The sequence below is a fragment of the Chionomys nivalis genome, chromosome 20, assembly GCF_950005125.1.
Source record: "Chionomys nivalis chromosome 20, mChiNiv1.1, whole genome shotgun sequence".
Classification (NCBI taxonomy): Eukaryota; Metazoa; Chordata; class Mammalia; order Rodentia; family Cricetidae; genus Chionomys; species Chionomys nivalis.
The window spans coordinates 47,851,239-47,878,292 of record NC_080105.1 but is presented as its reverse complement, the minus strand read 5'-3'; the positions used below and the strand labels follow the sequence as shown (position 1 = coordinate 47,878,292).

The window sequence follows — 27,054 nt, the reverse complement described above, 5'->3', positions numbered from 1 at the left end:
AGCCCTTCCCAAGGAAGCAGACGGAACTGCCCCATGATTAACCACAGGAGAGAAGAGCTCCAAGGGACCTCCTGACTGTGTTTCCCTGTAAGATGTCCCCCAACAAAAGTCACTCAGACAGAAGTGAAGACAGTGAAACTCAAGGTCAGAAATTAATGAGAGGAAAGCCAGGGACAACTGGGTCTGTCCCATGAGCCTCACATGACCTGTGCAGCATACCATACCATCTGGCTTAGGGACCAGCTGTGCATGTGAACCTACAGCGGTATGTCAGAATACCCAAGACCTGTGCAAACTGCAGTTGGGGATGGGAGGTAGAATGAAGATAAGGAGCTCCCACCAACCCATCTGCTGGAAAGGTGGGAGTCAGGATTTTTTTCTTTTTTCTTTTGGTGAGTTGACCACACTCCAGTGAAAGGCTGTGCATCCGAGGGGAGCACAGATTGAACTGCATGGATTTAAATGATAAGAAGAACACAGAATTTGGCATGTAGGGAGAAGGTCTGAGCTCGGAGGAGTTGGAGATGAAAATGATTAAAACACGCTATGCGAAATTCTCAAAATATTAATAAAATATTTCTAGGCTTCATATAAAAACTTAAAAACTTAAGTGCACAGATTTAAAATAAAAATGATACAAATTATAAAACTATCCCTTTTGAGGACTGGCAAAATGGCTGAGTAATGGAAGGCATTTGCTGCACATGCATGCATGCACAATGATGTAAGGAATAAATTTCCCTTAAAAACACAATATACACACAAACCTATGGCCAGCATTATCCCTGACAGTGCAAAACTCAACACTCCATTCCTGGGGGTGACCATAGCAGGAGCATGTCCCTCCATGTTGAGGGCTTATAATGTGCTGTCTGTGATATATGTATATATATATACATATATGTATGTATGTATATATATACACACATATATATATATATATAGTCTTTGTTTATACATCATGGTTTCCGGTCTGGGGTTTTTATGGGATTTCTGTTTGGGTGAATATGTGTGCCTCTGCATCTATATGTGTTTTGTGTGTTTTTTTCTTTGGCCCTTTTTTTCCATTTGTTTGTTTTGTCTAGTTCTGGTTTGTGTGTTTTTAATTTTACCTTTTCCTCGATGCCAGTTTTCTAATGAGAGAGGACATGAATGGGTGAGGATTTAGAGTGAGTGAGTGAGGTGTGGAGGATCTGAGAGAGGTTGGGGGAGAGGACCCATAACCAGAATATATTGTATTAAAAAACATTTTCACTAAAAAAAAATCTAAGCTAGATCTACCATAAGACCCAGCTAACCCCACTCTGGGTTGTACATGCAGAAGAAAGGAAACCAGCATTCTAAAGATCCCTGTACACCGTGGTTGGGGAAATACTGCTCACAATAGCAAAATATGTAATCAGTCAAGATCTTTTTTCAACTGATGAATAGAAAATAAACTGTGATCATGCACACAGAGTGGAGAATATTATTGACAAAGAAAATTAAATCTCATCGCTCTCAGTAAGACAAATGGAAGTGGGGAACTTACTTCCATCACCACCACCACCAACAACAATTCCAACAATAATAATAAGCCAAGCTCATTCAGACAAGTAGCACATATTCTCTGTCATATGTGGAAGCCAGAAAGGTAAACCCGAGTCTAGAGCAGAGGTGACTAGGAGCTGGGAAGGGCTAAAAAGAACGTACAAAGAGAAGCTGGATTTGTTCACTACATGTGATATACACATGTTGAAATACCACACTAGGTCCTGTTAATATGTTAACAACTAATAAATGCTCATCAATTTAATTGTAAAATGGAGACATATAGCGCCTCCCACTCAGCCCTGATACTGTGGTGTACAAGGTTGTGTCTGAATCCCTTCAGCAAAAGCGCATTGTTCCCAGCAGAGAGCCTGCAGATGCGCCCTCGTTCCCACCGACCCGCTCATTCTCCTGTGTTGATCTGTGCAGTCTGCTTTTGGAGTCACCTCTCACCGTTTTCCGACCGTCTTTCTGTGTGGTAATTCCCACAGTCCCCTCCACTGTTCAGAACCTGTGAGACCACAGTCCCGACCTTTCGCTATGCCTTGACCCTCAGCCTGCCTTTTCTTTCCCTTCTCATACTTCTGATGTCTTCCGAGCTGGTTTAATTGTACTTTCAGATGAGTGATTTCCGAGCTCCAGTCTTCCAAGGCAGTCATTTTATTCGGAGTGCTTTCCGAGAAGTTCACGCGGGCGTTTGGATTTGGGCTCTGTCTGACCAACAGCACCATAGATTGCAGAGCGTTTCTTTCTCCTCCCAACCACAGCACCTTGCACATATTTTTAAAACAATGAATCCAAGTTGCTCACGATAACCACAAACCTGCAATTTCAACACTTAAGAGTCGAGGCAGGAGGATGGCGATTTTGCCCCCAGCCTAAGTGCCTTCATGATACCTTGTCATTATCACCACAGTTGGAAGGAAGGGACATGTGAGAGACAGGAGGGGGAAAAGGGAAGGGGACAAATGATATAATAATATTTTAATTAGAAATAAATTTAAAATGCAAAAACCTGTGTCTAAGAGTGAAATATCATGTTAATTCATACATTTATAAGAACACATATAGTCTACATATAAATGTATGCATAACTATTTTTAAATCTAAAACTATGGATATATAATGGGGAAAACAGCACTACACATGCATACACACACAAAAAAAATCTACACAGCAGAAGTCTAAACTAAACTTACCTTCATTAAAGAAGAATGTGGTTGCAATGTTCCTAACTTGGTATGCAAGTATGCCAGAAAACGTGGATGCAAAAATGACCTATTTCAATAAAAATGAAATTTCATTGTAATATATCATTAATAATAATAAAAACTCAAAGATGCCAATTAGGAACAAACCCAAGGACCAGCATGGGGTTCTGAGAAATACATACAGCAAACTGGTGCTCACACCCACCCACATCTTCTCTTCTCAGCTTCAGTTTCCCTGACCACAAATCAGTCTCAAAGGACGACGACTGCAGCATGTGCTAGTGAGTAGACTGGGTTGTTTCTAAAGCAGCATCAGATGGTTTTCACAAAATTACAAACCTCCTCAAAACTCTTGCACCTGTTTCTACGTCATCTTCCTACAACTCTGTTTAGTTCCATGCCCCATTTTTCAACTGCTGTTTCCTTGATATTCAGCTTTGTTTGTTTGTATTAGCTATTTCTATATCCTAGTTACTAATTGTCAGTTAGATATGTAGCTGCTAAATATTTATTTCCCACTCTGTAAGCTTCCTCTTCACTCTAGGGACAGTGCTCTTCATTGTACAGAAACTTTAAACTCATGAAGTCCTATTCATTAACTGTTGGTTTTAATGCTTCCAACTATTAGCACCCATTCAGAAAGTCCTTTCCTGTGCTTATGCATCCAGACATAGTCCCAACTATTCCCTCTGTCAGATTTGGGGTGTCTGTCTTAGACTGAGGTCTGAAAGCCATTAATAGTTGAATTTTCTGTGGGCTGAGAAATAAGACTCTAGCTTCCGGCTTTTACACATAACCATCCAATTTGACCAGCAACATGTGTTAAAGATGGTGGCTTTCCTCCAAAGTGTATTTTGGGCCTCTTTGTCATAGATCAGGTAGGTAGCTTTAGGAGTATGGACTTATGTCAGGGTCTTCACCAGATAAACGTAACAGACATCGACAGAACATTCCACCCAGACACTAAAGAACATACATTTCCTAAGCAGTCAATAGAACGTACTCCAGAATTAACCATGTGGAAGAACACAAAGCCAGTTTTAACAAACAGGAAATGGAGATGGCCTCCTGCATTCCAGCTGATCCCGAGGGAGGAAAGGCGGACATCAGCAATGGAAACTAGAGAGAAAGCACACAGACTCATGACTGACTATGGAATCATTGCATTGAGGAGGAAATCAAGAAGGAAATATAAAATGCCTGAACATAGTAAGTGAAAATGGAAGCACAACATGGAGGCAGTCATACAAGTAAGTCTAGTATTGAGGGTCTACGTCGGGAAATTTGAGAGATCCTTAGTAACTGAATGATTGCACCTCAAGGCCTTGGAAATAGAAGAGCAAGCAATACCCCCAACCCAGATAGGAAGAGATAATCAAAAGCATGGTTGAAATTAGTGAACTAGAAATGAAAAAGATAATATAAAAAAATAGTGAAATGAAGAATTGTTTTTTTGTAAAGATTAACAAGACTGACCAACATTTGGCCAATTTAACCTAAATAAAGAAAGAAGGTATCCAAATAATAAAATTAAAGATGAAGTGGAAGATATTATGATTCTAAGGAAATTCAGAGAATCTGAAGAACACAAATTTTAAAAATCTAAGCACCTTGCTAACCAATTATGCTACTGGAGCTTCAGTACCAAACTGGAAACCTAGAAAGAAATATGTGTTTCTGAATTTATATGGCCTGCAAAAGCTAATTAGAGACGTAGTCCTGTAACATCCAATGAGATAGAAACAGTGGTTAAAAACCTCCAAAATTTTTCTTTAAAAAAAAAAATGGAACCAGATGGATTCAGAGTGGAATTCTTTCAGATCTTCAAAGAAGAACTAACTCCAATACTCCTCAAATTACTCCATAAAATAAAGGGATATTTTTGAACTATTCTTATGAAATAAGTATTGCCCTGATGCCAAAATGGACATGAAAAGATCCAACACCAAAAGAAAATTACGGGACTTTCTCTGATGAATTTGGATGCAAAAAAATCTCAATAAAATACTTGGAAAACAATTCAATAATACATAAAAAGATCACTTGCTATGACCTAGTCAACTTTTATCACAGAGATTCAAGAATGATTCAACATACATCAACCAATAGAGATAAACTACCACATAAATAGACAAATAATCTCACTAGATAGATGAATGCCTTGGATAAAATGCAACCTCTCTTCTTGAAAATAGTTCTGGGGACTCTAGGGATACAGGGGACATACCTCTACACACTAAAGACAATTTACAGCAAGACCACAGCTAACATCTTGCTAAATGGAGAAAAAGTCAAAATATTTCCACTAAAATCAGGCATAAGACAGGGATATCCACTCTCTTCATCTGTGTTCAATATAGTGCTTGTATTCCTAGCTAGAGCCATAAGACTACTGAAGGAGACGAAGGGATACAAATTAGACAGGAAGAAGTCAAGACAGCCAGGCAGTGGTGGCGCACACCTTTAATCCCAGAACTCAGGAGGCAGAGGCAGGCTGATCTCTGTGAGTTTGAGGCCAGCCTGGTCCTACAAGAGCTAGTTCCAGGACAGGCTCCAAAGCTACAGATAAACCCTGTCTCGAAAACCAAAACCAAAACCAACCAAACAAAAAAGACAGCTTTATTTTTAGATCCTGTGATTGGATAAACAAAAGACCCAAAGAATTCCATCAGAAAAACCCCACAACTGGTAAACAGAGTCATCAAGTCATCATTTAGCATGTTACAGAATCAACACACACCAAAAACAAACACTACAAAAAGTAACCTCCTATAAACAAATGGCACCAAGAATAAATTAGTAAAACAAAACCATTAACAATAGCCTCAAAAAAATCTTTGACTAAATCTAGCCAAAGAAATGAAAGACTTGTACAGTGAAAATTTAAGACATTAATGAAAACATTTGAAAACAATACCAGAAAAGAGAAAGACCTTCCATGCTCCTGGATTGGTAGGATTACTATGCTGAAAATGATCATCCTACTGAAAAATTTTACAGATTCAACATAATCCCCCTCAACATTCCAACACAATTTTCCACAGAAATTGAAAAACACAACTTTAATTTTTATATGGAAAGACAAAGGACCCAGGACAGTCAAAACAATCCTGAACAATTAAAAATCAAACAAAGCTATAGTAATAAAAACAGTATGGTACTGGCTCAGCAGACACAAGACTCTTCTAAAACCTCTACTGTGTCACTCGGCTTCTCTTTGGCCAAATCAGTATCACAGTCACAAAAGAGCGATGTAATTTGTAGGTTTCAGGATGGAATGAAACCATCTCAGCTCACTCAGAAAGCTTTACATGGCACTCAGAGCATTAACCAGATTGCTTGGATCTGTGGTATTCCCCAGAGATCATGTGCCAATGCCAAGCCTTCAGTCCTGAGGGCTATTGGGATAGGGCAGAGCCTTTTGGAAGTGGGCCTTCCCTAGTTTAGTTTTTGTTGTTGCTGCTGTTATTTTTGCTCTTACTAATATACTGTTTACATCTATTTAAATGTATACTAAATGTTCTGGACTTTTGAAACATGGAGATTAAATATGGCATAGAGGAGCCTGACCATACTTTGATTACAACTGTGTATTGGGATGCATAGTCAGATGTAGCAAAGAAAGCAAAAATGGTGTTTCACCTTCATCTCCCATGTGCCTTAGACAAAATGCCCGTTTGAGCATGGCAAGATTCTAATTGTTAATATTATTTTCAAAATTCATCGAGACAATCTTTGTTAAACAAACAAAAAAAACTCTTATTACCTGTTACACACTACACTACAAAATTCTATACTGAATAATGTTGTCAGATATATACCCACACTAAGAAAGTGTACCCTGCACACCGTCAAACAAGAACTGACCGTTTCAAAATGATGTACACATTTGGGGGGGGGGGATTTTTTATAAGTTTCTGTAAGTTTTAAATAAAGACAAAATATAGACAGTGATGAAGTTTGTATACAAGGTTAATGCCGTTCACAGAATAAAGGGAGAGAGGAGGGAAGTCAAAACTATATTGAAACAAAATGGGAGAAAAATAATTGTGGGTCGGCAAAACATTTTGAGCATAAAGAGAAATGTATAGTGTAAGCAAGAAACAGCAGCACTAGAGCAGGGAACATAAGACAAAAGGGGGCAGGGGGCTGGAGCTGGGGCAGTGAGGGGAAGGAGCTGGTTCCAGGGCACTGAGCGGAGGGAGCTGCACTGGGGCAGTGGGGGCAGCAGCTGGTGCTGGGGCAGTGGGGGCTGGGCACATGGAGAAAGCAGATCTTCATTGGCTACAGCTGTGGGGAGCAGTCTGCTTTGCCCCTGTGACACCATACAATTGGTGTCAGCTCACTCAAGATTCATTCTCTCTAATCAATGGCCACAGCAAATTGGTCTGCGTTTTCAAGTTAAGCCACACTTTAGCATTTAAACAGTCTACCTGATTTCCTAGGCTGGGATATTTTTCCAGCCTGGCTTCCAATTTTTTAAGGCGTATGTAGTATACTGAATAAGATGCTTGAAATCCCGCAGCTATGCAAAATAGTGTACACAGGTGCAAAGTTATACGTAGCAACTGTACCTTCATGACTACATGCGTGGATATGCTTTAAGGACTTTGGTCATTTTCATTTACCAGATGTGTCTTAAGACATCATTAACTTAGAATGTAGAATATTGGATTTAAGATCTCCGTTCTGCAGGAATATTAAAGACAGAGCATGCCGGGTGAACGGGGTCTTTATGCTCAGCTGAGGGAGTGGTTGAAGAAGGGTGAGTGGAAACAGCTGTGTGGTAGAGCGAGCACTTAAGAACTTACTGTTTTTCAAGATGGAACGTGTACGCTTTGCCCTCAATTCTGACCAAGTAACTGACCTGCAGCAAAGTGCCAGACAGAGAGAGAGAGAGAGAGAGAGAGAGAGAGAGAGAGAGAGAGAGAGATAAAGCCATTATTAGAAATGTCAGCTCCTTAAAAGTAACAAGCAATGGTCTATGTATAGACACATTTTATAGGACCAGACATTAGAGCCTATATATCCCCAAATTGAAATGACTCCACAATATAGTACCTACTATTTCTCACGCTTCTAACACATATATACCTTTCCCAGTTCATGCTTTATTCCCTCACTCCAAATCCCCTAATCATTTTGCTATTGAATTAGCAAAATAACACACACAAACCCCCAAAACTATAAGCTACGTTTTCCTCACCTACCACTGTCGCCTGTACTGCCACCTATACCCTATAACTGAACCTACGGGTAACAAATAAAATACAAATGCCTTCTACTACAGATTAGCACCAGGACCATAGACACTCAAAAGAAGCCATGAAATACATCTGCATTGTAAAAGGTAGCAAGTCATTATTAGCGACCATATACAATGATGTATACAGGTATATTTTTCTTCCTATAAAAGGAAAGATAAACAATTGGAAACACGTTTTATAATGTCAGTTTCTATAACCTAGGAGAAAAAAATGTTCTGGAGAGACGTTCTAGTGACATCCACAGACAGGTGCAAATGAGGCACGTGCCTGGTTCCGAATGACAGAGAAAACATACATCTTTTTTGAAAATCAATTTTCAGACTTAAAGGACATTAAGGTGGAGGCTACAGGCAGCTGTGAGGGTGTGGAGTTGGATATGATTAAGATATATCATATACACTTATGAAATTTTCAAAGGCTAAATAAAAATGTCATTTAAAATGTTAAGTTCATGGTTTGAAATGTGAAATATTGACGTGTAGGCTGAAAACTATCTATTGTCAAATCCAAAGAGACTGGTTATAAAACTAGGCAAGATGACATTCATGTTATATAGTAAATTAAAATGTCTGCTTGCTTCAAAGACAGTATGAAATGTCTAAATTAGCGTGTAACTTTGTAGAAATTAATGGTCACTCTGGAAAACACTAATAACATCCTGATCTACTTTGCTAAAAAAATTTTAACTGCTTCTTCATTGGTCCAGTGGAAATGGCTCTGAGAAAATACAAGGCTATCTGCTGGTCAGGAGTTTTACACATATATGAGGCAACAATGTAGATGTTGAAAACCAATATTGCCATAAACAGCAATAAATTGATTAAAATTAGTGCCTCAGACTTATGTGGATGGATACTAATTTTTTACACACCTCTCTGTATTGTTTACAGTAACTTTGTAATTTTTATACTTCACTGGTTTGTTTTGCAAAAAAAAAAAAAAAAACAAAAGACAAGTTCTCCTGAGTAACTTAGGAGCATGGAGGTCAGGGGAGAAGGGGAGAACGGAGGAAGGGAGGGGAGGGGAGCAGAGCGGACAAAAATGTAGAGCTCAATAAAAACAATTTTAAAGACTACAACAAAAAAAGCAGACCAAAAAAAAAATCACGTATTTGTTTACATACCTGTGCACTTATAGGCCTGGAGACTTTTATGTTGCCAGTTTAAAAACCATGATATAAAGTAAAATTTAGTGCAGTTTTGTGTGTAAGAATATGTAATTACTGTGCGTGTTTTCTCTGAGTTCAGTAAGCTGTGCACAGCAGCGTGGGGACCGGAAGCTATAGCAGTTAAGTCTCACACGAAACAGTAGTGTAGCGTTCATACACTACTTGTTAAAAGAGAGAGAGCTAGGGATATTTGCCCCTCCTCGGACCACCCGTCCTTAGATCACTCAATTGGGCATAAACAGAATTTCAAAGAGGCTGTGTAGAAATTCACTGATGTGGGCCAGAAGTGGAGTCCTAATTAATACCCGTCATTTCCCCCATAATCCAGTTTCTTAATTACATGTGTTTCTGGCTCCTTGGCATCCTTGATGTTGCTCTCGATTTTCTGTGGCACTATGATCCGCAGAAGAGGCGTTTCAGAGTCTGCAGAGAGGGACACAGTGAGGACACCCCAGCGCAGCAGTAGACATCCTCTCTTAGCTAAGCTCTTCTCTAGCCAATAGGAGAACACATGGGGCATGTGGGCCCCTCTGTCTATCTAGCTCCCTCTCCATCATCTCTGTCTCCTCCCACTTGGCGGACCACTTTGCGCATGTTCTCCTGAACATTGTATAAAGAATGAGGGTCAATGGGCTTTGGGCTAAGTCCTCCAACCACCGGACAGAGGTGGACCCCAAGACCCTGGAACTGGGTGGGCTCTGGGCACCTTGTTCTGAAGCCAGCATGGCAGGGGGCCTGTCGACAGGTGGTCCTCTGCCCAGCAGCGTCTTCACTTACCCTGGTCCGCAGTGATGAGTTGGCCCAGGCATGAGAGGACCAGGAACAAAGACAGCATGGTGTGGCCGCTGGCTTTGCCACAGTGATGGCAGTTGGTGCAACGGTGGTAGCAGCGGTAGCTCGCGGCCCCTGCGCCTGGGCTCTTGCGAAGTAGGAGAGGCAGAGCCAAGCAGGAACAGGAAGTCCGGCAGCGTGGGCGCTACAGCAGCTCTGTGCCTCAGGGACCAGCATTTTGCCTGCAGATGCCACAGGATGCCTGGGAGCCTTCCCACGTGAGGGCAGGACTCGGGAGGAGTTTTGCATGCTCCTAAGGCATGAGCAATGTCTCCAACCACCTAGTAGCAGGTTTTGTTTTGTTTTGTTTATTCTAAGTAAGCTTCGGTTTGCATGCCTTTACATGCAGTTTTTAACATGGAAAATAAAATGAATACCTTTCCCATTTTGTAAAAGGAAACAGAAAATAAAAAAATCCAAACACTTTTCTTCATTAATTCTTACTAAACATCTAAACAGCTTAAGAAATAGCTGCAGGAGCTAACTATTAATAACAAGAAAAATCGAACCTTTGTTTACAGAAGAATTTGCTCTTGTTTGTGTTATATATCATATTTATTTTAATGTTTCAGTATTTCATAAGGCGAGATGGTTTTCATATTCTAAAAAATTAATCACCTAATCATTGACAGCAAATACTATTTAAGGGCTTTTACATGGTTGCTCCTAAAATACATGACTTCCTAGCTGGTACCTTCATACATTTTTGATATTCAAAATAGGCCATGAAAGTTATGATAGGTGCTAATTAGTTATTCATGATTTTATTATAGCCTACGGATGCTAGCAAGGTAACCAAAATCAGAAACATGTTTATTGTTCAACATTGTTGGTGCTTTCACCTGATTAACATAGATGCCCTTCAAGGTGTTTGACTACAAACATTGCAATTGTTTAAATGTAGCTCAATCTTGAACTTTTTGAAGGCCAACAAGCAATAGGCATGGAGGGTCAAATGATAGATATTGTATTTGTGTCTGAGTCAGGTACAAACAGGAAGGCGGATGTGTGCAAAAGGTGCCCTTCCTAAAAATTATGTGAGTCAATAATAGGACGTATGATGTTTTGTGTGAATGCATGGAGACAGCTTCTTTTTTTTTCTATGTCGCTCAATAGTGACTACAGGACAGATGTCACATTTACGATGAGGCATAACCGAATTAGTAATTGACTTCTTCCAAGGGTTTTACTAGTGCTACATTTCTATCTCAAAAAATAATCTATAATAATCCGGACATGAGATCAGTCATGAAAAATGGAAGTGAGAACTGAGCATAGTCAGACCACAGATGCCAACCCACGAGGAGAACCACACATTCTCAGATCACAGATAGCGACCCATGAGGAGAAAAGAAAACGGTGAAGGATCCTTACCTTTTAATCTTTGAAAATAAAAACTTTTGCAGAGAAAAATAAATCTCTCATTTAGCCTTCAAAGTTCCCTTCTTAATAAAACGTGTGTGTGATTTTTTACATTTATTAAATGTATCTAAGAAGGTTACGGCAGACTAAAGACAAAGAGAAATCCCATTCCTGTATAGTCGTACAGATGCATCAATTTCATAGGTAGTCACCATCTTTATTAAAGGGTGTTTCTTAGAGGTGACCACAAAGGTGTACTCAAACCCAGGAACCAAGACCACCTCGCTGAGCAGACAGGGCTTAATGACCTGGCAATACGTTCCTGATGGGGCTCTCTCCATCCCTAGACTTTAGCTCTTCTTCATGGCAAAGACGGTCAGGGTCCTTTCTGAGTCTGATGTGATTGGCAGGCCCGCAGGTGAGCTGAGGATGAGTTAGAACAAAGGGGTGTGGGATTTAAGCAATGAAGTTAAATCTAGTGAGGCTCTTTAGAAGCAGCTGGGCAAGAGTGGATGAGACTGTTTAATAAATACACGGGAAACGTGGTATCTATAAACGTGATGCAGGCAGAGCTATGCAAGAGTAGAGTGGAATGTTAACTGTGTATCACAAATTTATTATGACTCGAGATGGTTGAATGTCATAGTAACATCTTGCCGTAGACTAAAGTGTGTCTTCCATAGTTTAAATCTATTAACTATGTATTACAATTTACTATATCCTATTATTGCTCTTTCTATCCTCTTTCCTAGATTTTATTAAAATAATTACTTTTGGGGGAGGTGTGGAGTACAGATAAGATATTGTGTAATATTTAAAATTTAATATTTTGGGAAGTTCTATAAAAACTTTAACAAGAAGATAGGGTGGCGAGGTGGCAGCACTTACTGCTCTCGTAGAGGACCTGCACTTGGTTCCCAGTACCCACATCACAGCTCACAATAACCTGTAACTCCAGTTCCAGGGGGTTCAATGCCCTCTTGACCTCCAAGGGCTCTTGAGCACACATGATGCATACTAACTTATGAAGGCACAGGCATACACATAGAAATACTAAATACAACCTTAAAAGCTTTTATAAGGAGAACCCACATACGTTCTTTTGCATTGTCTTTTCTTGTGATAAGACATGATACACACAGATGACATGTGTATGTGTGTATGGGAAAGGGCGGCATGCAACTTAATCACATTTACTTCCCTGTAACCATAATTGCATCAAGAAAAACTATACAATGAAAATAAAGCTTTTTGATAATTAACTTTACAGACACACACACACTTTCCCTTCCTTAAACTGGGATGAAACACAGTGACCAAAAGCAACTGGGGATGGAAGGGTTTATATCATACTCCGGGTAACAGGCTATCACTGAGGGAAGTCAGGGCAGTACCCCAAACAGAAACTGATCCAGAAGTCATGGAGGGATGCTATTTGCTGGCTTGATCCCTATAGCTTGCTCTGACTGCTTTCTTATGGCACCCAGAATGACTAGCCTTGGGGTGGCCACGCCCACAGAGGAGTGGGTATTCATGCATCAAGTGTCAATCAAGAAAATGCACCTCTGGCTTGCCCACAGGCCAATTGAGTGGGAATATTTTCTCAATTGCAGTCCCCTCTTCCAAAATGACTCGTGTTTATGTCAAGTTGACATAAAATGAGCCAGCAGAACACCACCACTACCGAGTGAGGAAATGGGGGCGGGACTTTGGGTAGTTAGGGTACAGAGGGGTCTCATGACAGCTTCTTGAGTGTCCAGTCCTAGTCTGCTCAGCATGAATTCACTGTTTCTCCAGGTGCAGATCAAAGAGAAATGGAGCTGACGATACAGAGAAGACGCCAGACCTAGGTTCATCCACTCAGGCACAGATGGTTTATTATTTCATGTTTCAAGACCTCAGTCATCTCTGCAGAAGGAGGAGAGAAACTGTGGTCTCTGTTTTTTCCCTCTTCTTCTTCTTGATTAAAAGGCCAGTTTCTCATGGTCATGCCCAAGTCTCTTCTTTCTAGGTAGCAGCACTTGCCGTGGCTAGAGGGGCGCTGTGGGGGAAGCCAGATCACAAGCAGTGAGTTAACCAATAGCATTGGAAATAGCCTGCGTTGTTTGGGAGTTTCCTTAGGGCCCCTTTTACCAACAGCTCATTTAGATGTAACCCAGAAAGACTCCCTTAGAGAAACTAATTTGTCCTATGTGAGTGGTTGTTAATTAGAGATAGTTTATTGTTTTGGAATGGGAACTTTCAGCACTGGAACCTTGTCTGGTTTGGATCTGGGAAAGTCCTGTGCATGCTGCCATAGTCTTCATGAGTTCATTTATATGTCAGTCCTGTTGCGTCTGGAAGACAATGTTTCCTTGGAGTCATCCATCCCCTCTGGCTCTGATAGCTTTTTACTTCCTTGTCTACATTTCTCCCTGAGCTTTGATCAGAGGGATTTGACAGAGACATACCATTTATGACTGAGTGTTCCAAGGTCTCTTACTCTCTGCACATTATCCAGTTCTGAGTCTCTGTTTTAGTTCCCAAATAATTTAGGAGAATGCTTAGGAGTCATTTTATTGCTGCATCTTCTTAGCAGAAGAATAGTAGCTAGTTTTCCCTTAGATCCATGGTCTATGTGGTCTTAGATTCTTGGCCACCCAATCAGTGTCAGGCATGGGTTCCATCTCATGGAGTGGGTCTTAAATCTAATCAGATAACTGATTGATTACTCCCAACATGTTTGTGCTACAATTGCATTAGTGTATCATGCAGTTAGTTCACCACTGTAGATCAAGGGTTTGTAGCAAGGTTGGTGTTCACCTTCCTCCACTGGTAACATGCAGAATACATTCCGGTAGGAGTAGAGGCTCTAGTTAGGAACCAGCTCAACTTCTCTGCATTGCATGAGATACCTAAGTTTTGTCTTCAGTAATATGGCCATATCATCAGTTTTTGAAGAGTATCCAGTAGCCTTGGCAATAGTCTGATGTGTTTTGGGAATTTGATGGGGCCAAGCAGTTATCTCATTTGTAAATATAAATCATGTTCCCTATTTCTTTGTGGTTTATTTAATGTTTCTTCATGTCACATGCTATTTGTTAGGTTCTGTGTCCAATAGAACTCAGTTGCTTTATTCTAAAATATGATATGTTCAGTGCTGTTCAATATGTTTGATAGTGGACAACTTCTTAATGTTCAGTGTGATGGGTTTTTTTGAATTATGTGTATAATGAAATCATCCCTACAGATACAATGCAACTCCCATCAAAACTTCAATGCAACTCTTCACTGAAACTGAAAAACAATCTTGGATTTTATATGGAAACACAAAAGACCAAGAACAGTCAAAAGGGTTCTGAATAATAAAGACAGGAGATATTATAATCATTTATGTGAAGTCATGTTACAGAGCTATAGTAATAAGAACACCACTGAACTGTCATAAAAATAGGCACATTCATCAGTGGAATAGGCCTAAAGACCCACATATAAGGAGTATATCCTTCAGTCACCTAACTTCTGACAAAGAGGCGAAAAATACATGTTGGAGGAAAGGCAACACCTTCAACAAATGTTTCTCAACAAACTGGAAAGCAACATGTAGAAGAAGGAACTAGATCCATAGCTTTCACCCTTCACAAGGCTGGAACAAAGACCTCAGCCTTGAATCTGGTAAAGGAGAAAACAGAGAATATGCTTTAATCTATAGACATGGGAAAGGATGTGTTTTAGCAGGACCCTGATAGCATTGACCAACAATTGACAAGTGGCTCTTCGTGAAATTAAAAGGCTTCTGCACAGCAAAGGACACCATCATTCTAATGAAGAGGCAGCCCACAAAATGGGAAACATTCCTTACCAGCTCTACATCTGACAGAATCTTTATTATCTGGTTTATAAAAGGAACTCAAAAATCTAGACACAAAGAAAACAACCTAATTAAAAATGGAGACATGGAACCAAAGAGATTTCTCAAAAGAAGAAATATAAATTTCTCAGCAATATAATTTAAAATTTTCAATGTCCTTAGTCATCAAGGAAATGAAAATTAAAACTACTATGAGATTCCATCTTGCCCAGCCAAAATGACTGATTACGCACACGCACGCACGCACGCACGTGCACACACACAGCTGGATAGATATTGGAAAAGAAAAACACTTATCCACTGCTGGTGGAAAAGTAAAACGGTGTAGCCACTATGGAAATCAGTGTAGATGTTCCCCCCAAAATGCTGAAGACATGTCTTATCATATAATTCAGCTAAACCACTCCTGAGAATATTCGCGAAGAATACTACAAAGATAAATGCTCACCTGTGCTCATTTCTGATTATTCATAATGTTTGTGAAATGGAACTGGCAAGGGACTAGATAATGAAAATGTGGTGCATACACACAATGGAAATGGAGTTTGAAATATTCATTCTGAGTTAGGCAACTCAGAATCAGACAGACAAACATCCCATCTTCTCTCTTAATACACATATGCCGGCTTTGAATATTTAGGTATGTGTGTTTAAATTAGAGTTCCCATAGAAATCAAGAAGGTAGCAACAGAATGAGAAAATGGTAGAGGATTTCAAGGGAAGGAAGACAGGATGCAGGTGGTATGAAAGGGGAAGGGAATAATGAAACCAGAAAAGACATGTGAGGTGGGGAACGAGAGAGCAATGCAGATGAGGAAAATGGGGAGGGATACCTAACACTAAACAACTTTGCGATTGCCATGTAGAAATCTACTGTAGAAGCATCCTAATACACACACACACACACACACCTATACACACACACATACACACACACACGCACACACACATACACACACACACACATATAGAATGAGTATAAATGAAGCTGCCCTATAGCAAGTGTAACAATACCTATCCCAGATACCAAAAGTTACCAGCAAAAGCCCAATGTCAGGTATGGGTCACCTCTTTTTGAGATGTTGGCCAGTGGAGTCCCACTGACTCTCCCAAACATTATGGGCTATTGCCATGGCTCCTGGTTGTCCTCCAGACCTTGATGGGAAGACTTTGTTGCTGAAGACACTGCATACAGGAGTCATGGGACATGAAGAAATCAGACTGGCCCGGACCTGAAAGCTTCATCCCTACTGACTAGTGGTCATAGTGCTGGAAGGTTTGATTTACATTGCCAGGGAACAGAAGTATTCAACAATCTTACCAAGCTATGATACCCAAGAGCTACCATAGCAACAGGCCTGGTAAGACATGCCCTGTGGTACAATAGTGGCATGAATTTTATAGGAGTAACAAATCACTTTCTTTTTGGACTTAAAGTCTGTTCCATACAATAGAACTCATGGTTGGTACCATTAACTACCCCCCCCAAATCATGAACCGTTAATTCATAGGCCCTCAAGGAGAACCTAGTACTATCTGCTAAGTCAATGTGGTAATAGAATTTCTTATTGTCATTCCCATAGATTAGTGCATCTCTCAACCCATATCAGAGAACCTTCTTTTTGTAGTAGATGATTAACTCAGAGACCCACAATTTGTCAGTATTCAAAAAATAAAAGTCCATGGAGGGATTCAGCTCAAAATAGGACATCAGTATCCCACTCCCTCAACTCAAGGTTCGGGGATGACCGTGGGAAAAGAAACAGACAGATTTTAACAACCAGGTATTGTGTATCTGGTGCCAAACAATATTTGCCCAGCATGACAGAGCCTGTGGCCACACACACAAGACCTATACAAGACAAAGCAGTGGAAATCCAGCATAGCGGGTCCAGGGGCTCATGAAGTCCCACCCTAGCTGAGGAGCTACAGGCAATTAACGGCAGCCAGATGAGGGGGAGGCAAGGTTTCTTGAGGGATGCAGCTCCTGAGAAGTTACACCCTTGCACACGAACTTGGGGGAGAAATGTGGGGAGTGGATAGGGAACTAATTGGAGGGGGTAAATTTGATAAAACACATTATATGCGTGTATGAAATTCTCAAACAATATAAAAAGGAGAAAAGATAGCACCCTCAATAAATAATGCTGGTCAAGCTGGGTATCTGTATCAAGGGGAATTAAATCAGCTCCTTATCTCTCACTTTGCCCAAGTAGAGAAACAAATTCAGGATGTAGGCATTGGTGAGGACGACCTCAATAGAACTGTATGCTCTCAGGAACTAAAGCCGACAATCCACAAAGGGAACTTCAAGAAATTAAAAGTTTCTGTGCAGCAGAGGAAACAGTTAATCTAGTCAAGTTAACTAAACTTTGGAAAGAGGAAATTTTTTTCATAATTTTGATTTTTTTTTCTTAAAATAATGAAAGTAAACACATTTTTTTTTGTTTTGGAACTTTATGACTGTCATTGTAGCAGGCACCTGTAATCCTAGCATCCACCAGGCTCAGATGGAGTTATCAGTAATTCATGGCCAGCTGAAACTACAAAATTGTTATTTGATCGTGGTGAAGCTCCTGACGTGGGGTCAAGCTTAACAGATGCTTCCATGCAGTATACAGTCTTGCTCATCATGAGGCTGTGCTGTACATGACTCCAGAATTTGTTCATCTTAATGTTTGAAGCTTCATTTCCATGGATTAGTAACTCCCCGAAATCACTGTAACATCCTAAATCTGAGTTCATTTAATTGATAAGAGCCTTCCACACAGATGTGAAGCCTCCCGTGATAGGTATGTCTCTGCTGATTATAGTCTTGAGCATCTCTTCATACACCTGCTGGCCATCTGCATGCATTCTTTGGCTGATGGTGTGTTGAAGGCTTCCATCCTCATTTCTTACTTGGGTCGTTAAAGAGTTAGTTATGAAGTTGGAAGCATTCCTTGGTTTTGTTTGCTTTAGATGGCTGGTTGAGTCAGCTCTAGTGAAAATTCTATTTAAGTAACTAACCTGTTTTGACAATCAAGTTATTGTCATTAGCAGTAGCATTGCTTCGGTGCTGTGCTATTGAGTTGTTTCTACTTTTGAAATTAATAACTTATTCTAGTACTTGATTTCCAAGATTGTTTTTCATCATCTTTTTATTCTTATTTCCCTTTAAACACTGAAGACTTTTGATTTAATCTTGTGCCGACTACTTTTTTTATGTCAGCACTTTTACTTCTAAGGGTATGATCATTCCACCAGACATGCAGACCTTGACACAGGACTGCAAGAGCCATGGAAAGGAAAGGAAATAGGACAAGAAAGCACCAGGTAAGATTCCACCTCCAAGAGGATGCACAGTGACCTCCCTACGCTAGCTAGACCCATCTCCCATTTTACAGAATCTCTATGTCGTCATATTATGCATGCACCGGGGAGCAACTCCATCCATTAGGCCAGGATTCTTAAGATCCAATCAAAGCCCAGATTCTGGAAAGGAAGCCTTTAACACATGGAGAGGAAGGGACATTTTATGTTCATACTTCATCAGATATCCTACAACAGTTTTGAGAGAGAAGTTTGCAACAATAAATGCTTGCAATAACAAAGGAGGATTCCAAATAAAGCCCAAGGTTATGCAGTAAGAAAAAGAGAACTAAACATACAGAGGACAGGATAAAGCAAATTGATAAATGTCACAAACACGGAACAGCAACAGCAACAAAGCGTACAAGTATTAAGTATTAGAAAAGCAAAGGATCGGTTCCTTGAAAAAGTTAAGTGCCACTAATAAACTATCTGGACTAAGACTAAAGGACAGAAAACTCAAGTGAAGTCCTAAGTACCGGTGCTGTTTACAAAGGCAAGTCACTGCACCGGCCTAGATGCCCAATGACAGAAAGAATGGATAAAGAAACTGTGGTACAAACTGGACACTTGGGAGAGGGGGCAGTAGAATCCAGATTATGGTTGGACTATACTGGTTAAGTAGCTAGCTTAAGGCTAGCCTGGGATACATGAAAACCTGACTTGTAAGAAAACCAAAGAAAATCCAGGAGTGATTAATACTTTATTTAACCAGAAAGAAGAGTAAGAGAGAGAGAGCAAGGTGCACTTGACAAGGCCAGCATCATTCTAGTGCCTCTATTAGTTTTCTCTCTGGTTGCTATAAAATACCATTGCCAAAGCAACTCAGGGAAGAAATCAGCACACAGTTCTAGGCTATAGTCCATCATTAGGACGAAGTCAAGGCAGCAGAAAGTTGAGGCAAATTTAGTCATATCCACCGTCAAAAGCAGAGAGAGAGAGAGAGAGAGAGAGAGAGAGAGAGAGAGAGAACATGCAGGCACTCTTGTTCTCACTCTCTTTCCCCACTCTTTAGACAGATCAGAATCTCCTGGCAGGTAATGGTACCCACCACAGTGGGTGGAGCTTCTGACCACAATGAACATAATCGAACATAATCAAAATAACCCTGCCCAGGCATGCCCATGGGTCACCCTGATCTAGTAATCCTGTTGTGACTCCGACTCCATGATTGTGTCAAGATAGCAATTAAAATAATTATCAGGATGCCTAAGTTAGACAAAAGTAGCAAAAAAGTAAAGTATGTAGACTGATATCGTTAATAACAATTGATGCAAAAATTTCAATAGAGCCAAACTTGATTGCTTGGACCTGTAACCCCAGCGATTGGGAGCCATAATAATGTTATTGATTCATCCTCCCAAGGGCTGGAGTTGTAGGTTTGCGCCACCATAGCCGACAAAGAGAGAGTTTAAATTGCAGATGTCTGATTTTGAATAGATATACAATAATTGACTGTTTTTACTATTGCATCCTATGAGACTAGAGACAGACATGTTTGGGGAAGGGCATATATTTCATCTAAATATTTTAATTTACTGACTTTAAGTTCTTCTAATGCCCAGAAAATAAAAAATGTGCCATTTTACATTAATAACTCATATCATTTCTCTTTTGATTTGAGTTATGTAACAATTTGTGTAAATTTTATGAAATTTTCACAGAATCATCTTTTGTCTTTGCTTACTCTTTCAGTTATTTTTCCTGTGTGGATTTGTTTCTACTTTTCTTTCTATCCTGTGTCTTTGAGTACAATTAACTTGTCTTTTTCTGGTTTTAGGGTTTGTAATAAATACATGTCTTATGTAGCAATTCCATCTGAATTAAACATTTTTCCTCGATGGAAGTTCATTATGACTCAAAATTATAAAGATTAAGATTTAAGATTCAGGAAGTGAACAACTTACAAGTCTCAGGAAGTCCCTAAAACTTACCTGACACAAAGACTCCTTTCTCCCCAAGGTTATATGATTAGTAAGGACTGATGAGGAGAGAGACTACCCAACTTAAGTGCTGCTGCAAGTCATGCATAGAGAGAAAGCCAGGGTTCCATCTTTTATTGTCATCACAGATTCTGGAGTAACCTTTTGGCGATACAACTAGCTAGCTGTCTTTGAGTCATTTCTTATCCTGTGACTAAACTTTTCATCCATATTCTTCAAAATCACCCCAATAAAATCATCATTTCACCAAATCAGACTTTAGTAGTATCATTATTTTGGTCTGTCATTGGTTCCTTATGTCTCCCCAACCCCCCAAAATGTGCCACACTAAATATACCTCCTTATAATTCAAATAAAGACATTCCTAATTTTTACAGATTGTAAAACAGGTTTGTAACAATAGGATGACAATAATAACAGCCAATACATCTCTTAGAATTCTTCCAATTCAGTTATTAATCTCAAGTTTTACTTGTGATGTCATGCTATGGTGGTGGTGGACTCAAAATACTCATAGATTCTGCATTAAATAGTTTCCCCTCTTATATTTTACCCACTTTTTGTAAGGGGAATTTTTATAACTGATAGTCTGAAAGATGCATAATTCACATAATTGATTTATTTTTCCATATGTAACTCTACTTTCCTAGATGGATCAGGGGAACAAAACCAAAAACTCCAAGGTCAATATTGCTAACACTTATTTCTTTGAGATAATCTCATGACTATATGTGTAAACGGCATCTTTATCAAGACATCTTTTTATGTAATGGGAAAATATCATCAGAATATAGATCCTTCATCCTTCTGCTAATAAATTCTTTCCTCTACATACAATTGCTAGTCCAATTGTCAATCTCCTGCACAAATCAATGGGAGAGACCAGAATATCATGCGACCATGTTTCCCTGCTTACTGTTATAAGACAGTCTACGAGGACAACTGTAAAGACTACCATAAAGAAATGTGTGGTCTATAAACTAGCCATTCTCCGCAGCCCTAAAGGCTAATTATTACAGAGTAATTAACTACAGCACTCCACACTTACCTTACTTTACTAGTGGTCATCTTGGTGACACTCCCACTGTCTTCTGATGTAGATCTATAGAATTGATAAAGTCCGTTTTAAACTGGAGAAAACTAAATCTCAAACATTAAATACAGAGATGGCTGTTGAAGGAAACAGCATGTCTCATAAACATGAAATGCCATTTCTTAGTGTGAACAGGCATTATCTCTGCATGATTCTTCTCACTCTAAAGTAGTTCAAGTATTTGCACTATTAACCCACATCTCCACACACAGAGAGATATAGGATAGGAAACCCTATATTTCCCTGAGTTGGATTAAAAGCAAAATCATTAGCAAAAAAACCAAATTAATCAAAACATACTAGCCCATGAATAAAGTTCTGATGTTTTTATGAATATGCCAAGATAAGTTTGAATTTCAGAAAGCTTCTAACAATCATATAATAAACACTAAAGTATTTTGAGAATTTGTGTTATATATGTGTATTTAACCAGTATTTATATTTAATTTTTTTTTGTTAAATTACCTTTACTTTAGATGCTGACAATGTTTATATGAATAAACTGTGTTTTTATCAACTCACAAATACTGCACAACAAATAAGCATTTCTTAAATTTTTGTGAAAGACAATATGTACATGTGTGTGCATACCTGTTCATGCATGAGTACATGTGTGTGGTGATGCCTTCACACATGCTACAACCTTTTTAGGGTGTGGGAGGCAGGGACACAGAGTCTCTCTTGGGACTCAGAACTCATTAATTCAGCTGGACAGCCCCCACCCCAGTTCCTCCTGTCTGTCTCTCAGGTTGGAATTACAAGTACATGCCACAGCACTCAGGTTTCTGCATAGGGACTAAGCATCCAAATGCATGGTTTCATAGTAAACATTTTCCTTTCTGAACCATCTCCCCAGTCCAGTGGTAGGCATTTCTACTTCGATTTAGTAATAATTTCTATTTCTACTTAATAATCATTTTACTCTGTTTATTAAATAAATTCTAGAAAAAACTGGCAGTTTTCTCTTTCTTTTTAAATATATTTTCCTTATCATGAAAAATATGTCTTTTGAATATTTTCCTATCAATTCTTGAAAGGTCAAACCAGAGAAAAATATTATGGCAAAATACTATGAAATACACATAGGGTGGTCAACATCATGGCAACTATTTCTGTAACTGGTTCCATATAATAGGGTGATTTTACTTATTAAATTTATGTTCCTAAAGATTTGGGATACACTGGAAAACCTTCTTTATTCCAATATTATAGCATTACCAAAAATAACTACAAGTATACAGAGGTTACATCATTGATCAAGATAGAGTTTTGCATGCAAAACTTGTAATATAAAACCAAGTTTCCGGAAGCTAAGTGTCATCCAACTCCTGTCTCTGTCTGATACTATTAAGTATTCAGCCAATTACTGTGTGAGTAAGAAACATAAATGTTTAGGATAATAAATTTAGATTTTCTTATTTTGATAATACAGTTCTTCATGATGTTAGCCTACCTGTAGTTGGCAGGGTCAGTGAATACAGAGACTAGATTTGCCTCCAAGATGCCTAGCCTACAGCAGCACTCTCTTCTTCATGCTAGTGGTAAATTGAGATTTTTAGTGATGGGAATGCACGCACATGGAAATGAACCCAGTTTGCAAGTTGTATCTGTGCCTCTCTTTGTATTGTCTTACCTCCAATCTTATTTTGAATAAAAGCAAATAAATCATTTTGTTTTAACCCATTTGATGTAACAATAGTAAATATTTGTGCATATTTAATATATACCTGTTGCTTTCACTTCCTGCTCTGTAGCATAGATGTCTCAGTTTACTTTGCCTTATAAGCAGAGCTATAATAATGATAATTGCAGGTAGAGATATGTAGAAGATGAGCTGAAGCCACTGGCGGGAAGTAAGACCATAAACTTGCCTCCACATAAGGCTTTTGCCTAGAATGGAAAAGACCAGTTTTAAATCGTGTCTGAGATTTTATTAACCAGATGGAAAAGATATCGTTACCAGAATTCTTCCCCAACATTGAACACCTCATTCAAATATTCTATAGTATAATAGTAAAAAAAGAAAAACCATAAAATTGAACAATGAGTATATGTGTTACCTCCTTTTAAAATTGTTTTCCCTTTTGAGATTATAGCTACACCATTTTCTCTTCCCTTTCCTCCCGTCAAGCCCTTCCTGTCCTCTTTGCTTTCTTTAAATTCCATGCACTCTTCTTCATTTACTATTATATGTATATACATATACATATCTATATACAACCTATTAGTTATTTCAGTTTCAGTGCATGGTAATTTCTTAGATGACAAAATGATTATTTAATTCCTTTCTAGCTTAGCATCCCACCCTGCCAATATAAGGGACTTTGCCATCTACATAACAGTGTGATCCAGTTTCACATATATCAAGGCTGGGAAATCCATCACTGTATCTTTGTACATCAACTGTTCCTTCTGCTATCCAAAGGTGCTTAACAATTACAGGTTTGGTAGTTGGAAAAAGGCTGCTGTTCTAACAAATCCTTAGGAATATGGACCCAGCGTTAGAGAAGGGCAAGAGTAAGGATTGGAGTAATTGTCAGGGGCAGACTACAAAGTGCCTCAGTCACCATGAAAGGACTGCTGGCTGAATTACCAAGATTATCAAGACCAACAGTTACTTTAAAGTATGAGCTCCAGTGGAAGTTGGCTTGCTAGGTTCAGACTTGCTCTGAACCCATGCCTTTCCTTCTTTTCATGGTCTCCCCTTCTGAACTTCAATCCCACTCTTCATTCATCACTGTAGTTAAGAATGTAGCTTTGATTTCTTAGGACACTAGCCCCTGAGGGGCTTTCCCTCTATATTAATCATAATTTAAATGCAGTTCATATCCAATTTAGGCAACATTCATATGCAACTATGGACTTAGAATCGATACTAGAACTGGTGATGATTTGGCGGGCGAAGCTAGAATGAATGTATTTACAGATGGGAAGACCATAAATTTTCTGAAGAAAATGATATGGTTTAATAATGTTATAGATGACATTGATTCTTAAGGAGATAAATAAGGTTAAATGAGGTTGTATGTAGGTGTCCCAGTAGTCAAGGGATTCAAATCATGTTTCTTGTGCAGAAGCCAGTAAGCTCTGTTCTACAGAGAAGTAAATGCCTTTCATGCAAAAGTCCAGATGGGGAGGTTTGAAAGAAATTTACAATAAAAGGCTTGGCAATTAAAATCTATGAATAGATAGAGATAATAGATAATCTTAATTTGTTTTATTATCCTATATATGTAATTTGAATACATAGTTAGAAAAAACACCATAGGAAACAATATGGAAATAAATCGAAGTCCATCATCATGTTTAAATAGGAAAGGGAAGAAAACAGGGAGTCAGCTGGCCTTTAACAATATCTACACAACATTCCATCCGAACACCAGAGAATATACATTCTACTCTGAAGTCCATGGGAGTTTCTCCAAAGTAGACTACATTCTGGGACACAAAACAAACCTTGAAAACTTCAGAAAAATTACAGAAATGTCAAGTATTCCACCTTACAACAATGCAACAAAGCGTAAAATCAACATCAGCTGACTATCTCCTAATTACACAAACCCATGAGATTAAACAGCACTTGCTGAACAATGAGCGCACATGTCAAATAAGAAATGAAGAAAAACACAATTTATAGAGACAAACAATAATGATGGTACGACACAACACAACCTCTGGGACCCCTAAAGAGCTGCCTGGGGTGGAATTTATAACCCTAAGTTCCAAAATTTAAAACACCAGAAAGAGCACAAATGAATGAGTTAATGGGGCAACTCAAGAATTTAGTAAAATAAAAGTAAACCCAAACCAAATCCAACAGATGGCAGGAAATTGAAAAAACAAAATCAGAGCACATTAATGAAATAGAAACAAAGAAAACAATAGACAGAATCAAGTGGCTTCTTTGACAAGATAAATAAGACTGACAATTAATGAAAGAAAGGAAGTAAGAAAAAAAGAAGGAAGAAAGAAAGGACCTAAATTAACAGAATCACAAATAAGCATGGAAATTGCAACAGACACCAAAGACTGTAAAGGGATAGTTTTAACCCTATATTCCATTAAATCAGAAACTCTTGAAGAAACTGATTTCTGGATTCCATCTAAACCACCAAAAGTAAACCAAGAAATTCAACAACCTAAACAGACCCATAACAAATGAAGAGGTTGGAGGGGTAATAAAAACTTTCTAGCTTAAAAAAAAAGTCCAGGCCCAGATGGATTCACAGAAGAATTCTACCAGGCTTCGGAAGAAAAGCTAAAACTAGTTCTTCTTAAATTATTTCAAGCCTCCATGAGATCCAGCTGGAAGGCATTTTCTCAGTAATCAACGGAAGAGGGCCCAGCCCATTGAAGGTGGGGATATCCCTGGGCTAGTGGTCCTGGGTTCTAGAAGAAAGCAGATTGAGGAAGCCAGGGGAAGCAAGCCAGGAAGCAGGACCTCTCCATGGTCTCTGCATCACTTCCTGCCTCCAGGATCCTGCCCTGTTTGAGTTCCTGTACTGACTTCCTTCACAATGGGGAACTATGATGTGGGAGTGTAAACCCAATAAAACCATTCCTCGCCATCTTGCTTTTCGGTCCTGGTGTTTTGTCGCAGCAATAGAGACCCTAACTAAGACACTGGGTAATGCAATAGAATTTGAGGTTAAGTCCCTGTTGCTAAAGACACCAGAGTCTCCAAATACAAGGCCTGGAGAAATAGAGCAGCAGCTTATCCATAGGCCTGCTTCCTCAATGAGGATTGGCTCTTAGGGTAAGGAGCTATACAAACGCCCAAGGGAAAAACAGCAGTCAAGAGTTCTTCCAAGCTGTAAAATCTATGAACTAAGACAATGACCAAAATCACAAAATACCCCTAAAGATACTATGGTGCACTTATGTCTAGGAAATAATCAGCTGCAGTCTAACTAAATTTAAGGCCTGCTTTGTAGAAGAAACTCACACCTGGGGCTGGAAATCTACCTGACTGTCCATGGCTGGTGAGGCTCTTGATAGAGTAGAACATACAACCACCACTTTCCCAAACCAGTACAGTCTCTGGCGGTGTCTTTAATATTTATCTTTATGCCCAAAGTTAAGTAAAGCTCTCGCTCCTCATCAGTGAAACTTCTTTTTGGAGTTTGGAGAGCATTACAGAAAGCTATGACTGGTCCCAACGAGCAATTCTGTGCTGTCCGACCCCATCTGACAAATCTATACTATAATAAATACTATCCACTAGCTCTATGTTTTGTTCAAATGATTACATTTATTTGAGTCAAAAGCAGTCAATAGCCAGGCAGTGGTAGCTCACACCTTTAATCCTAGCAACTCATGAGGCAGAGGCAGGCAGATCTCTGTGAGTTCGAGGCCAGCCTGGTCTACAGAGTGAGTTCCAGGACAGGCTCCAAAGCTTCACAGAGTAACCCTGTCTTGAAAAACTGAAAAAAAAAAAAGCAGTCAACA

The 27,054-nt window shown here is 39.2% G+C and overlaps 2 protein-coding genes across 2 annotated transcripts in view; both read right to left on the bottom strand.

Annotated features, from left to right (window-relative positions):
• LOC130862636 (A disintegrin and metallopeptidase domain 3-like) overlaps window positions 1–10,011 on the bottom strand; it is a 32,050-nt gene extending 22,039 nt beyond the window's left edge. Inside the window, exons 1-4 of the mRNA XM_057752346.1 lie at window positions 9,954–10,011; window positions 9,517–9,599; window positions 7,553–7,608; window positions 2,730–2,808 (exon numbers count right to left, since the gene is read on the bottom strand). Coding sequence (XP_057608329.1) covers window positions 2,730–2,808; window positions 7,553–7,608; window positions 9,517–9,599; window positions 9,954–10,011 — 276 coding nt within the window. The remainder of the gene's footprint in view (window positions 1–2,729; window positions 2,809–7,552; window positions 7,609–9,516; window positions 9,600–9,953) is intronic.
• Window positions 10,012–11,719: 1,708 nt separating this feature from the next.
• LOC130862635 (disintegrin and metalloproteinase domain-containing protein 5-like) overlaps window positions 11,720–27,054 on the bottom strand; it is a 47,563-nt gene continuing 32,228 nt past the window's right edge. The window contains exons 19-21 of the mRNA XM_057752345.1: window positions 23,334–23,496; window positions 21,562–21,615; window positions 11,720–11,792 (exon numbers count right to left, since the gene is read on the bottom strand). Coding sequence (XP_057608328.1) covers window positions 11,720–11,792; window positions 21,562–21,615; window positions 23,334–23,496 — 290 coding nt within the window. The remainder of the gene's footprint in view (window positions 11,793–21,561; window positions 21,616–23,333; window positions 23,497–27,054) is intronic.